General features: G+C 43.7%; 1 protein-coding gene across 2 annotated transcripts in view; it reads right to left on the reverse strand.

The window, feature by feature from the left end:
- LOC107185903 (RNA-binding protein Musashi homolog Rbp6) overlaps nt 1–15,750 on the reverse strand; it is an 856,487-nt gene that overhangs the window by 467,768 nt on the left and 372,969 nt on the right. For both annotated transcript variants that reach the window (XM_015573678.1, XM_015573677.1), the window contains exon 2: nt 2,253–2,334. In XM_015573678.1, the coding sequence (XP_015429164.1) occupies nt 2,253–2,334 (82 nt within the window). The remainder of the gene's footprint in view (nt 1–2,252; nt 2,335–15,750) is intronic.

Consider the following 15,750-nt stretch of genomic DNA (forward strand, 5'->3'; position numbering starts at 1 on the left):
GATTTCCATGGAAGTTACGTTTTCCTCCCTTCGGATAAAGGACTGCATGAGTTCAGTGATTTAAATTAGAACACTAAAAATTACAATATAAAATAAGTAACTTGTAGGAGTTCTTATGTCAAGATTTCAGCAGGCTTCAGGAAAACAGTTTTTATATTATTATAATCCCTTCGTATGCAGAAATTACTATTTTACTGCCTTCGATGTTTCCACTATCTAAAGACATCTGAAAACTAGAAATCGATTCCTTTTGTAATTCGACTTGTCAATAACAAAGAAGATCAACGTATGAACAATCCAACGGAACTAATAGTAATTTGTCAATCTGGATAGAACATCTCAACTATTTGATTAGTTCTTTCGATGGACAGCACGCAGTTCACTACGGCGTTGCCCAAGAAAATCGTCTATTTCGGCAAGGATACGTAACACATTAGCAATGACGCGTGCATTTATAGTGATCCAGCACGCGCAACGTGTTCGAAGATGGCAAGCGCAGATGCACCGGGGGCCAAGAATAGACTTATCAGCCAGATAAATGTGACAACGAATGCGAGCTAGCTTTACCTGAGGGCCACGAAGCGATCCCAAGCGCCCATTATTTCCTTTCGCTATCTACCGCAGATGCATCGCACTTACCAACTCGCCGCTCGCTGCACCAAATAGTCCCCGACTCGCATCTGTGCACGCGGATTTCGTGCCTGTTATCCCTTCCCTATCGCATCGGCATTATCATAAACAGCCTCGAACGACTCGAAAATAGGTTATCAGCCGGCTTGGGAAATTCGATTAGCCATTCGGGCGAAGACGTTCTCGATAGCCTGTCAACTGCTTTTGGCAGGACACCAACACCTATTCAGGAAGTTCAGAACAGAATCGGGCTGTATTTAAAAAATCCTAATTATCGGAATCGCTGGAAGCTGTCTAACATGGCTAAAGTCTGATAAATCTGATGCGTGAATGGATAGTAACCCTTTCCACTCGGAATTTCCTAATTCTCCGTACCTTCTATCTCTTCACAGGGGACAATTAAGTGCGAGGAGTTAAGAAACAGACGGTACATAACATTCTGCGCTCAGTTCTATATTTCCCTATGTTGAAACATTGACAGAGGAGGGTACAAATATCAAATTTCGGAAATAATGAAATCACATTCGTTTTATAAATCCAGTAGATATAGGAAGGTCTTAAGAATGCTGCTCCTTCGACTGAGTGGATTTGCGTGAAAAACTTATCCCTTCACGGCGTATACTCCTGGATTTGTGTAATCCAGCATGATACCCTAGATACCACACGTATCCTGAGAACGAAGGTATTTCTAACAGTTGCGGTCTTATGAAAAGTCGCGACGAGAGTAAAGAAGATTTTAGTCCCTCCACGGTAACTTGTGAAAAGTGTACTTATAAGCAGCTATATCTGTTCTCGAGTGTAACTTGCGTTATGCTGTCCAGGACGACCAAAAAGGACACAAGATGAGAGAAACGACATTTCTATCTTCAAAGGTATAACATCAGTTGAACAACAAATTATTAACTAGGCTGAAATATAATGTGGTTACGATCATTTCATTGGTTCCACATTAATTTCCGTCTTTCCAACGAAGACAAAGAGGCGTGACGATAAGCAAACCAGAGAGACCGAAAACCCCATGATATAGTGAGGATGGTGAATATCATTATAAGGGGTTCGAACACGATACGTCGTCATAATCGTTCGATACTGCTTCCGATGTACTCGATCCCATAATGAATCGTAGCGATCGTCGGTTCTTGCGATCACTCTTTATCCTGACTAATGGGTGGGGGGCCGGCCGATCCGATCGATCGACAGTGGTAAGTTATTTTATCCGGTCCCGCCGGTTTAATTTAAGACGTGATTAGCATAATGCGCAGGAATATAACGCAGCTTGCATGTCTGCGGTACGAGAGGAAACGCGAGCACGCGAACGCAGAATGCCGCGCGGCCTGAGCTAATAAGGGGTCTAGGAATCCTTGGTCGACCGTCAAACGTCCCCATAACTCAGGATCAAAAGGGAATGACGTTCCATAAAACCGCGGGTAAGATAAGCGATCGCGAATACTCGATTAAAACTCCGGATGCCTCTCGCGACCGGCCTACCGCGATGCATAAAACCGCTCGATAGGAAGATTCTCGAGTGTACGATAAATTGAATACTCTTTCAGCGCGAGCGCAAACTTCGTTCTTCTCTTTCCATAATCGATGGCGATAACAAATGATTCTGAACGACTCACCTTGATCGCCGTGTGGTGGGATCTTTCATGACCATAACTTCTGTGATGTCCCCGTACTTGGTGAAGTACTCCCTAAGGCTCTCTGAAACGAGAAAATAATACCCTTTAATTGGACTCGTGTACTTGTGTAAAATGAATAGCGTAGATTTTGTCGTGTGTCAACATGATCACGTATGTACGAGTAGTGATTAGGCTTAATGGACTTTAGGTTTTTTCTTTAAAAGGAATTTCTGGTTACTTCGTGCTGATGGAAAGTCGTTTGCAACAATGTTATGGCAAAATTAAAACAGAATATATTTTGGGTAAGCGCAATTCAGTAAACGAAAATCACATTACGAAATATAATAAACGTATATATTATAGAATATAAGAATTGATTTGCTTCTGTATTTTCGATACCTGTATCGATTTAAGATAAACGGTGATCTTTCTATTTCTCCAAACCCCAACAGTGAATCTTAAAAACTACTTTCTACGGTTTCCATTGATGGTAGATTTTCATGTACACAATAATAAAAATGTGTACGTTTTCATTATAATTGTTAATTTAATTCTCCCTGTTACCAGCGTATCTTGCGATTCGTGACAATTCCTGGATACGGCGAACATAGAACAATTGATATATTACGTAGATATCCTTGCTAACCAAGTAGTTAACGTCCTTGCAGTCGTTTACTCTTATCACTGGTTTTTCAGGCAGTTTCGCTTTATCCACTTAAATACCCTTACTGCGTGCGTCGCGTGATCGTGCCAACCAGTAACGTTAATAAAGTAACATTACTAAAAATCTGATCGATTGAATATTACCCAAAAGGGGGGAGGTGGTGAGTAGTGGGAAGTAAAAAAACGATAACGGTAGGCTCCTTCGATGAACTCTTCGCTGAAGATGATTTATTATCGGTCGTTATCTTGGCGAAAGGAGGGTCCATTTTCAGAACGCGGCTCGGTAGAGTCACCAATTACAGAGAACATAATGAAACTACCAGACCATTTCGTGAATCATATGATACGAGGAAAATTTACGAGTAGCCGTTTCCTGTCGGTTATCGGCAACACCACGCTCGTTACTTCCAACCTAAAGAATAATTTTAGCAAATCAGTCGCTACGGAGAGTTTCGCGCTGAAACCCCGCCGAGGCACGTGGAATTGCTGAACGCTAGGAACTTGAATTTCAACGGTGAATAATCGCGTAGGGTCTTATCTCCCTCTTCCTCGTTCAGAATCATAGCCGCTCTCGAAGCAGACCAGACCTTTTGTGAACCAAACTAGAAACGCCGAAGCACGCGAACCGTTTCGGGTTCTATGTGAACGCTGCAGGCCTGGGAATAGACAGCTGAATCCTTCCCAATGTCTCGAAATTACTGTACCATTTTAAATACAAACTGTAGAATTACTCAACGAAGAAATGAACATGCATTTGCTACATACAAAGAGAAGCTTCAGCTTCAAGAATTTATGTTCAAGTACACTATGTGAAGTAAGATATCTTCTGGAACTTCCTATATAAGATGAAATAACAATTTCTTAACATAATTACAGGTTGCTGTGAAACTGGTGGTACAACAGGGTAGGAGGTGATGCTACGTAAAAAATTAAATCGAAAACAGAATAAAATTTATTCATTTATTTTCAAGAAAATCGATTTTGAAAATAGATTTGAAACTCGTCAATGTGTCATGGTAGTAAGTGGAAACTGAGTAAAATGAATGGAGGGACTAAGCAAGTCCTATTCAATTACACATGTATCCAGCACAACTTCAAAGTCGATTTTCTCGAAAACGAAATCACAAATATCAGGTTGTACCACCAGTCACACGATACCCTGTACATCCGTGGATATATTCCATATTTTTCGAAATACAATGAAACGAATATGTAAACATACAAATGGATCTGTTTGATATTTTGATCAAGCATTCCAGAAGGAAATCTGTTCCGAATTTCTAAAGATAAAAAACCCTTTCAGCAGCCACAGGTAGTATCACCTAAGCATTAAATATTTTAAACAGATTCAGGGTTGAATTCCAAGGGACTGGGAGGGTAAGCTGCTCGGATTCGAGTTCTCAGTGTCACGGAACATTGGATAGAGCGCGACGAGGAAGTTCGTTAACGATAATTAGAATTATTAGATAACAATGTAAGTCGACGGGCCCGGGCGTAATCCCCCGTCATTTATGAACACGCTGCGTGCGTTCGGGTGAGAGCTTTAGCTTAGCTTAACACCGTAGAAAATTAATTGCGCACACTTGACAAGTTAAGCCGGGGGCCGTGTAATTAAGAAATATCTGATATCAAACTTTCGCGCCCCGCTTGGAAATTCATGCGGTGACGGCTTTCGATACCTTATCACCCGGCTAATGGAAAGATTCGTTCGGATAGAAGAATGATTTACTGAGTGGGGAGAGGGAATGCGAAATATTTCATTCGAGCGCTGAGAAAACACATCGTATTAGTCAACAGCCGCCGGCGTGTAAAGCGAACAAATCCTTCTCTCAAGCTCTTTCTTACGCAGTTATACCGTTATATTATACGCTTAAGGATTTATTGTGATCCGTGAGCAGTGTGTCCACAAGGGGCGCTAGTACGACGTGTACACCGATTTAAAGAGGAAAAGGGATGAGGCACACTATTCGCGAGAGAACAGATTACTATTTTTAACAAAACAGTCGTGTTTTTTGGGTCTATGAAAAAAGGAAATTGTCAAAACGTATTGATCTGTCAAAACTTACATAACATGGAAGATGATCTACAGGTAATAATAAGAAATAAAGAAACTTAAGCAATCAACAAACATTTCGATACATTCTCTGAATCTTTTTTGTAGGGAATAATCGACGAAACAGTTGAGAATATATATTTCCACACGAAAGTTTCATACATAACTTTTTCTTTACCACGTTGAATGCTCTAGGCAGTATACTTTTCGGTATAATTAATATTAGACTATAAACTAGTAAATTTCAACAAACGAAATGTTAGAAGTATGATAACATAGTTGACTTCAATAATTTTATATAAAATTTTACTCTAATACATTCCGTGTAACGAGGATTTCACTTCGACGCTGTGGCTGAAACGTACGAAAATCCCCCGGCATTCAATGTGTTGAGATTTTTTTTTTTCAGCACTATGTTCTACTTCCGATTTCCATCATTAGTATTCGGTAAGTTAGACTCGATAGGCATATAATAACGCGCAATAATTTACAGCGAATATAACCAATTTGGTACCGGTGTGCAAATGTTCCCGAGAGTGCGTCGTTGCCATCCCTCGGACGAGGGCACCCTCTTGACCTCCTTTATAGGTATATATCAAAAGGGTGAGCTCTGGCCAGTGGCCAACATGGACACGCTCCAAATATATCTTACACCCTATCTAATTATACGCTATTTTATCCAGATCGCACTGAAGACCTCGTAATGCTCGGTAGTTACTTGCCTATTCGGTCGCGAGAGGTCTCTTCGGCTTCGATAAATTGCAGATTCACCGTCACGATACGCCGCGGGACAGTATCGTGCATACGTTTTCGACTATCTTCGTTCGCTTCTTCCGTTCCGTGACTGTCCCCGCCACCCCACGAGGAAGCAGAACAATTCGTGAAAGTAGAAAAAAAAAGTTCGGAAAATGTAACAAGGAACGAGCGTCTATACAGTAATTGGATAGAACGACTCAATTAAATCAATCTGAAATCTGAATATAAATTTGAATTTTCCTTTAGTCCCGGTGGCATCGAGGGGGTACACCCTGGACACAATTAAGAAGTAATGAGACCTCTTATTGGGTTAATCCTTTTTAACGGCTCTACGGAATAAAGTATTAAATTTCCTCAGGTTCGTTTCAGCGAGCACTCGGAGAACGGTGTTATAATGAGTTATCGCGGTGTATTATTAAATTTGATTGTTACCACCCTAATGATAGGGGGGGGGTGGACAGTGGGGCGTGGACGGGACAGGGGACAAAGTGGAACGCTTATTGTTTATTCAGTAGATGGCGTTAATCAATGAATTATTGGTGTTCCCAGGTCATTAGCCTCTGGCATACCACCTGTTTGGTAACGAGCTGCTCGAATAAATTACATCATCCTACGGAATTAATTAGTGATACTTAATTAGTATTCTCGGGAAAATTAAGGTGGTCCTTCCTTGCCGGTAACTAACAGCACGTAATTTCGATGGTACAGTTATTTGCGCGCTACTAATGACGCCCGGGTGTATTTACAGATTGTTGGAAAATCTAATCTGTCGTAATTTAACGGTATCAATATTCTCTTTTCATTAATCAACCGCTTTTTATTTTCAACTCGTTACATGAACCCGTAAGTAATGTATCAATAGAAAATTTTATCGCAGGGAACACTGCTCGATTGTTCAGCGAAGCTTCTTTGCAGTTTACCTCTATGTAGAAATCTGAACTGACTGTCTCCCCTTTTCTTAGACTTTAGACCATAAAAACATCGTTAGATCCAAGAAACCGTTGCACATTCACTGATACGTGTTTAATTTGTCTCGGTACAGATTGATGGAAGCAATTACGTCGTTCGCGAGGAGACACTCTTAAAACTTCTCCCTCACCCGTGAAAATTTACGGGTATCATTTACTTGATCGTTCCCCGACTGAGCATATTCTTCCCGCGGAAGTTCCCCAACGATGCATTCTTTCTTCCTTGATCCTATTCGACGGCATGAATCTGGAAAGGATTTACCATTTCCTAACGATAAAGTGTTCCTTTACATATTGGTGTCGACAAATAGAAAGTAACCATAATACTACTTGTAAGTAATATTCCATGCTTACGTATTAATGTGAAATACGTGTATAAAAATATAAACATCTCTTCGTGCAGTTATCTCTAAAAATTAAAATTCATATTCGGTCAAACAAATGATGCAAAACATTTCTTTCTGTAAATAGAGAAGAAAATTTTAATTGTACTGTTATGCAAACGTTTGAAATCTGGTGAAAAATGTTGGCACACAATTATTTCCCATTCAGCTTTTTCTTCTCTGCAGACATTTACAACATGTGTCGCAGATAACGTGGACACTCGATCCGTGAAAACAGTTCCAAGAGTTCGTAGGGATAACTCCGCGACAACTAAGCGGGGACAAAATAGGTCTATTATGCGCTGACTACTGTACTATACGTTGCTGAGAAAACATCCCAAGGAACGGCATAGGGACAAGAGATGTACTTTGTCCGCTTTGCATAAGTTCGCTTGTGATGCTCATCCAGGCTAATGGTGAACACTCTGAGAGGCTTCGGCATTACTTCGAAGTTCGTCGGATCACTCTATCCCATTCAGTCTTCATTTATCTTGTTTGCTATCATCTTCGATGCGCGATGTTACATGATTCGATTGTGTGTTTGCTACTATTTCAGCCTATAATGTCCATACGTGTGCCCTGTCTTAACAATTGTATTAGAGAAAATAGGTTTATGGGGATATAACCTTTCGGAACCACATTCCTTCCACTTGCCATCTTCTAAGCAACACTTAATAGTATGTACGTGTACCAAATCCCACGAACCATCGAACTTCTGGCAGCGTTCAGCGGCCAGGTCGCTGAAAGATCTTGTTTTCCAGAGGGGCAACAGTCGATGCACCCGGCGCGGTCGTCAAGCAGAAGGAAGATGAAAGGAGAACGCAAGTGTTCCCGACAAGCGACACGTCCACCTAGCGATCGCAGTTTCCCCAGGGTCGACACACGCGCCCAGAACGATTTGAAACCGTTAATCTCCGACGCATTAGCTAGCCTGACCGAACAGAAGAAGCCACGGGACCGAGAGGCTGGGAACAGTTGAGCCGCATAAATAACCGCTCCGCGTTTGGTGTACGAGAAGAGGGGAATTATTTTATTAGCGAGGTCGGAAAAGGTGCTGCCGACGGCAGCGATAACGACGAGTAAAAAAGGAACGATGGCTGCGTGGAAAACGAGACGAAGAAGGGGAGCAAAGATGAGGCTTTTCCTTTTGTACGCGATTACCGAAGATAAAGTCAATCGCATTACGGCGAGCAGCACCTGGCGCGTTTAGCCGCGGGCTGTGTTAGCCCGTGACTGGCGTATTCGTCAACATTTATCAGGCCTATCGTGTCTTTCGGAATGGCATCCTCGAGATGCTGGCTAGTCAGGGAGGCGCTCGCTAGTGAAACACCGCGGAAATCGTAAATTCGTGGGGCGAACGCGGCCGGCTGGACGAGCCAAATGGTGCCAATTTACTCAAGCTGTAGAATTATGCGAGAGGATGCACACCGTGCGAATATTTTCGGCTTGTCATTGGTCGACAGTGCGTAACGTGGTAATTTTATAAATAGACAAAGTTTCGGAAAGTGTTCGTGACGATCACCGCACGGAGCTTCCCTCTGTGAACGTTCGTTGGGTAGCGAAAGTGACTCGCGTTCTTGTACACACGGTAGTGGCAAGGAAGGCGTTTGCTCGTGTGATTCGGAACAAATCACCTTTGTTATGAACATGGAGTGAGACAGAGAAATTCTTGTAGGAATGACAAAGTGGACATGAGCGGGTCCCCATAATACTGCGAAGATACTCAATGGTGTATAAATGGTACGCGCCGACGTCACTGCATTCTAATTCTGACTCGGAAAGGGACACAGTATTGCGTTGACTGGATATAATTGCACGAACGCGGAGAGTGCAGCGTTTCGCCGCGTCTTCTAATTTTATAAACCACGTCAATGAATCAAAATATTATGGACCTCAGGACTTTCGCTGGCTATAAAATAAACGGCCGTTGTATTTCTAGCTTTACAAAGTGCGCTCAAAGGAGTATGCAGAGTTTGTACATTGTTATTCGTGAAATACGGACAAATAGATCGTTTAGTTGATACAGAATAGAAGAAATTGTATTTCAAAGTTTTTCCTGTTCTTCTTCTAGTCAGATTGAATCTTCATAATATTCCAGGTAAAATTGCGTCAAAGAAAAGTGTTTGAAAGAAAAAAATATTTTACCAATATATTTAAAATTAAAAAAATTAAAATTTCATTGAAAATGCTTATTGAATGTCTCTTGATAGCTATTTCCATTCGCAAAGAACGTTAAATAATAAGGGTACAAATCTTATTGTGCCAGTCGACATTTCCCATTAATTTCAACATCACTACAGCCTTCGTTGAAAACCATATTTCTGGTAATAAAATGATTTCACGTCTTCGTAAAATGGAACAGAAAAATAGTATGCCAAACGGAACAACACAAATCTCGCGATCTATTCATTCGAAACACGAAACGGAAGTACGGATGACAGGGTTGCCTTCGATTTCGTCTCGGTAACACCGTTCCGCTAAAACGTTCGCGTGTCAGGCGTTCATTTCTCCCTCGTCCTTTTCTCTTTATCCCTCCCACCCTGTCTCCGTTAATACTTTTTTTCCCCTACTCCCCGTTGCACGATACGGAACGAATTACTTTGGCCCCAGAGTACCTTTTCCGATCTCTGATTCTCGCCGTGCTCATAGTCCCAACGAAATAATTCAACGGGCTACAACCCCATACTACCCCCCTTCGTCCCTGACCTTCTCCCGTCGTTTCACGAGCTTACCCCCTTCCCCTTCGCCGCCCCTTGATCTCGGCAGCCGCTCTTTTCGCGAGAATCGCGCGTAAAAGGTTGCGCGCCACCCCTGAAATATTTAAATCCTGCAAGCAGCCGTGTCTCCGGGTGCGCTCGAAATAACGCCACCCGTTAGCAATTCCCCCGACGAGAATACGAATCTTCCCTGTGATGGACTCGCAGCAGACCCGACCTTCGCGGCTTTTGTTTCCGGGAGAATTTTTCTCTTATTAAAATGCGGACGCCTGCAATTTGCCGAAGAACGACCGGTGATGCCTCGAGCAAATTACGCGGCGGGGATTTGGATAAGGGTGTTTTAATATTTCACGGGCCACGGTGACCGGACGGAAGACGTCCGCGCTCGGACACCTTCATTTTGTGAGTGCTCGTGTTTTGGAAGTTGAAACATTTCCCGCGAAAGCGCGGCGATAAATTCTTGAGGGAGAACACATTCGGGAATTTTTCCCGCGAGACGATCTCTTGGCGCATGGACGGAGGGAATCACGTTTGTGTACGTATACTACTTTTTGAACAGAAGCACAATTTTTGCGAATTAATTTTTTTTCAACCTTTCATCAGGCGCAACATATTTGGTAACATCAATTATTGTTTCTCCTAAGCAACCTATAAAACTGAGAAAAAATGAATATTTCAAATAGTAGTGCCAAAAATTTCAGATAAACCACGTGGCGTGCCAATACGCTTATGGTCTCCAGTTGGTTAAATAAAAGGTTTCGATTAGCCATTGGTACGAGATACAAGAGGATATACAATAATAGCACACATTTATTTTGCTTGTATGCCTACGCGTTGGGTTACAATGAAACATGAACAGATACGAGATTTTGTAGAAGAAGCATTATTCGAACTAACATAGACCATTCTCAAGACGACAGGGTGGAATGCACATCCTTTCTGTTCGAAGACATCGCAACCCATTAATAAGATCGCGGGACGCCCCGTCCGCCTCTCTTTATCCGTCTATTTATCTATCCATCTATCCCCACCACGGTCCCGCGAACAGAACCGGCAGCAACGCCGAGCAGTAACTCCGCGTTTATTCAAATGATACTTTAGGTCGAGCCTTGAGCGTCCTTCGGCGACGGATAAGTAATCCTGGAGGATTCGCGGCGACGACGACGCGGTGAAAGAAGAAAAGTGGAACCGTGATGAAGGAAGAAGAGATCATGCGAGGAGAACGGAGGCGTTCGAGGGTCACCAGAAGAGAAACTAAAACGTGAGAGAGAGAAAGAGAGAGAGAGCAGATGAGTGAGGAGAGAGCGGCATAGAGAGGTAAATTGCAAAGATAGAGAGAGGAGAGACAAAGAGAGAAGGAGAGAGAGTGACAAAAGGATAAAGTGAGACAGGTAGATAAGGCCATTCGTTTCAATGAACGGAACTCTGAAATGGGAGTGCCAGTCCCTTTTACCTCTTCCTTCGTCTTCTATCCCTACTCTCTTAGGGTATCCACGTTCTTGTTATAGAATGGGATAGAACTTTGTATATAGAACTTTATGCGAGTCCTCTCTGAATAGAAAAACACTCGAGAAGACCAACGCTTGCGATCTCTCTTTTTTTTCTTCTACCCCTTCTTTCCGCCGTCTCCTTACCTACCACCCAGGGCCCTGGCCTCTATGCAATTGCCCTCTCGTGTAACCCTCGCGCCCCCCTCCCCCATCAGCCCCACGGTTCTCTCTAGTCTGGATCTCATTTGAATGAAACCCACCGTCCCGGCATCCCCCTTTTTCTCCTATTCACTATCGCCTCGGCAGTCAAGACTGCAGCTCCTCGACAGTACCAACCAATATGTTCCGAGGACTCGATTTCACGTAGCGGGCTCTATAATGCGGGACGGAAGATCTTTCGAGAGGAAAGCAGGCAGAAAAGGAGGAAGGAAGGAAGGAAGGAAGGAAGGACGGGGGGAGAGGATTGTACCAACATTCTAGGGCTGAATGGTAATCCTGAATTTGCTCCACTGGGCAATCTTTTTCGGTATCCTCGAATTGATAACTGCGCCCGAGTGTGGAAGCGTCGTGAAGTAGGTACTGCGAGCGCCGCTCCTTTCTGAGGATACTTGCTGGACTTTGAGGTGAAAAGCAACTGGTTCTCCAAGTCGACACTAATAGGGAATGCAACTGGGGATTATTAATTTACATTCGAAGAAATTTCTTCGTTGATATCATTATTGGTAGTTGGAACGTTCGGATGGAATCTACGAGTACCCAATTGAATAGTTCTGTATCAGAATAATGACTAGATGGGATATGCAAATTTGTTGTGCACCGATCAAATTCGTTACCGTTAATTAACAAGGTACGACACTGCTGTTCCTCTTAAATCTAACCTTACAGATAGCCTATAACTCTAAAGAAATGAAATTCAATAGCGTGAAACCATAAAGTACTAGGGAAAGCAAGTAAAGTACCCTGGTATAAAACTCGTGGCACATTCTGATTCATCGACGTACGAGAAATATTTCCGTATCGATCCCGAGAACTGTATCGACGAGGTGACCCACCAACGAAACAAAATCACAATTTTCCACGCTGACATCGTCCAACGGACCGGATTGTCGGACAGACGTGCACGCAGAGTTTCGTCGAGTTGTCCGTGGTGGACGACAGTAATTACCCGACGACGCCTGGGTGTCGTGTACACCGAATAAACAAATAAACACGCTGCCTGGTCGGCCGGACTAGGAACGCACGCAGTCATTCTGGCACCCTATCTGTTCACCTCGAGCTATATTGCACGAGGATGTGGCGGAGAAGAAAGGGGCGGCGCGAGAGGCAGGGTCGACGAGGGTTTAGGCGAGAACAACGACGGACCATTAACGGCGTTGTAAGTATGAAGTTAGAGCGATCGAATCGCTACCGAAGAATCTCGAAGACTTATGTTGGTGATCCAATGAACGATGAATGGATGTACATACGCTTCCTTCTTTAGAAAATTTAGCTAAATACCCTTTAATACTATTCATGGAGTAATAAAAAGGAAGCAGTGTTGAGTGAAAGTATTATCTCTCTATTATTATCATGATGTTTTTCTTTTCATTAGAAAGCTAATTAGATACAGCTCTGAAGCTGTCACTAATCTTCACGTATAAACTGTTCCGCAGATCGCCGGCAAGAAAAAACATCGAAATGTCCCGAGGAATGAAGTGAACAAGCGAGGCTAAAGGTGGAATTAAAGTCGGATCGATGTGGTTTAAAATAAAAAGACCGCGGTGGGCCGCTAATATCGGTAATGGCGGAGAATTACGAGCGGCCGGGCACCGCAAGAAGATAAAAGCGGTCGCGTGTGCTTTATGCTCCGCGGGGTTTGCTGAACCACGGAGGAAGACATATTAGTTAGTCATTTTCCTCGAAGGCCGATCTGCATAGTAGAGGGTCAGAGGACGTCGGCGGGGCGGAAGGAGGGGGTGGGGTGGTTGCTCGATTTCGTAGGCGCGTATAGGCTGGAACGTAGTAAGGAAGGAGGGATGACAGAACCTGGAGCTTACCTGGCTGCGAGCCAACCCCCACTCCCAGACATACCGTGATAGTCGGTGTATAGTCAGAGCGCATAGTAGGTGTGCATAGTGGGTACCCAGTCTCTCTCTTTCTCTCTGCCCCACCATTCGGTTGCATGGGTGCCCGCATTGCAGCTACGGCCCACCATCCTAATGATGGCAACCACGCAGGTACAAATCTACCCACCCCCCCATTTTTGCACCCTCCCCCGTTCTGTTTCTACCCTACCAGTTCCCTCGAACGAGGAGCCGAGACCCTCTCCGCGTGCGCATTTACTCGCGCGATTTTCTGCTGACACTTTGCCCTGATACCGCTCTTTGGCGCTGTGACACTTCCGTTTTCCCTGAACGAAGCCCTCCCTCCTTCTCCTCCCCCCAACCCCGCCCCCACCTTTCTTGTCTCTCTTTTTCCTCTTCCCGACCAGCCTCTCGCTTCCACGCGTATTCTATCCACCGGCTCCCTCTCCCCAACACCGCCACAGACTCTATCCTCGCATCCATCTATTTGTCTATTCGCATCTGTTTCGCGGTTAACCCACTTTCGACCCATTTCGCTCCTCGCGCGGCGCAAAGCGATGATGAATACCTATGGTCGAGGGAACCTGGCAGAGCGTCGATTGGAAACCGGGCGGGCACTTAAACGAAGCCAACGGGTTTTACTCGGTATACTCCTTCCCTCCGATCTCGGATATGTCCTGTTTTAACACGCGGTATCGTGAATTTATGCGGATAAATCTGCGGCTGTGCTTTGTTAATTGATACGTGATCGGATATTATTGAATATGATACGGCCAATGGACAATTAATACTTGGAACTTGTCACCGCTAAATTGCGGATGATTATGCAAATTCAATTGTGTAAATTGATTTCCAAGCGCGAACTTATCAGCAATTTAATTCTATGATTATACATTTCTCGTTATATTATATTCATGTTTTTGTTTACCTGCGTTTTAACCAGCAGACTAGTTTCTACTGGCTTGTTTTATCATTTTTTCAAATTGTAAATACTCCGACAAACGTTCTAATTCACTATCATTATAGAATGATATTCATGCTACACATTTTCATTACAAAACAAAACGTACCAAAGTGCATCAAGCCACGATAAAATTGACGGAGAGGAGACGGAACATCGAAAACTACGAAGACCGTACCGTAACTCCCCTTACGGCCAATCAGGGAGGGCATCCGATCCACGCAGCTTATCCATCGGAATTCAATTCTTCTTATCATAGATTTCTGTCTCCGATAAAATCCCACGAACGCCACAGACTGAGGTTAATCTTATTCGTAATGAGACGGGTAAGTATCGAGGTGATTCCACGGACCGAGGAAAAGCGTCGGGCACGGGAAGACCGGAGGGATGAAAGCGCTGGGGCGGAGAAGAAACGAGTAGAGGACGGAACTGGGAGCGGGCCACCGTGAATAAAAGCGGGACGGAACGAAGATTTCATTCTTGTTACTCCTGGCGACATCTTTAATTCATCGAATACGGATTGCGGGCTGAATCCTTGATGAGCTTTATTCCACATCCGCGAGCTCGAACTATTGGATCCGATGAGAGATTCTCATACGATAATACTCCACGCTAAGCCACTGTTCCACGTCTCACTTATACGGTCTCCGTTCTCCTTTCCCCGTTCTTCCTATCATCCACGGCCTCCAGCCACCTTTCCCCCCCGTGTTCTTGCCACAGTACTACCTCTCGCAGGCGCGTCCAACTTGAGGAACTCTAACCGAGCTTTTTCGACTTCTCCGACCCCTTCCCCCTTATTCACTCGCTTTCTGTCTCTCTCTCTATCCTTATCTCCGAACGAACGTTCGCTTTCCGGCCAGGCGTTACGCTCCAATCTCGGACCCTCAATCCTTTCTCGTTTTCTCGCGGGAAATCGCGCGGAAAACTAGCCAGTAAGGATCCTCTCCGCCGCGTTTCCTTCGAGCTCTCTCCCGTTCGTCTCGGTTCCAGCTCGTCTATCCCGCGTCGCCGGACACTATTAAGGGACCAGCGCGTCTAGTTTCAAACGGAAACTCCAACACGTTTTATCTTCCCTTCGCCGAATAATACCGGCATTTTCTGCGGTCGTTCGTGCTCCGATCTGTTTTTAATGGTGGCCGGATAAGTATTTCCAGTTTAAAGTCTTTCATGGTTATATGGTTATGATATAAACGTCAAATAAAAATTGAATAAATGGCGGTATTGTTGGATTAAATTGATGAAATCTATTAGGTGTTAGGATAAGTTATCCAATTCTTTTACGATTGATAGGCGACATATTTTAAATGAATTTATGGGACCAGAGTTCATAATTGATGGAACAGTAACTTATTATTCTGTTAAGGTATACCTAATAAAAGTTACGCAATCGGTACATATACAAATCATTTCCAATTAGGTTTACCACGTTAGTTTTACCAAATCT

Source organism: Dufourea novaeangliae, unplaced genomic scaffold, assembly GCF_001272555.1.
Source record: "Dufourea novaeangliae isolate 0120121106 unplaced genomic scaffold, ASM127255v1 scaffold56, whole genome shotgun sequence".
Lineage (NCBI taxonomy): Eukaryota > Metazoa > Arthropoda > Insecta > Hymenoptera > Halictidae > Dufourea > Dufourea novaeangliae.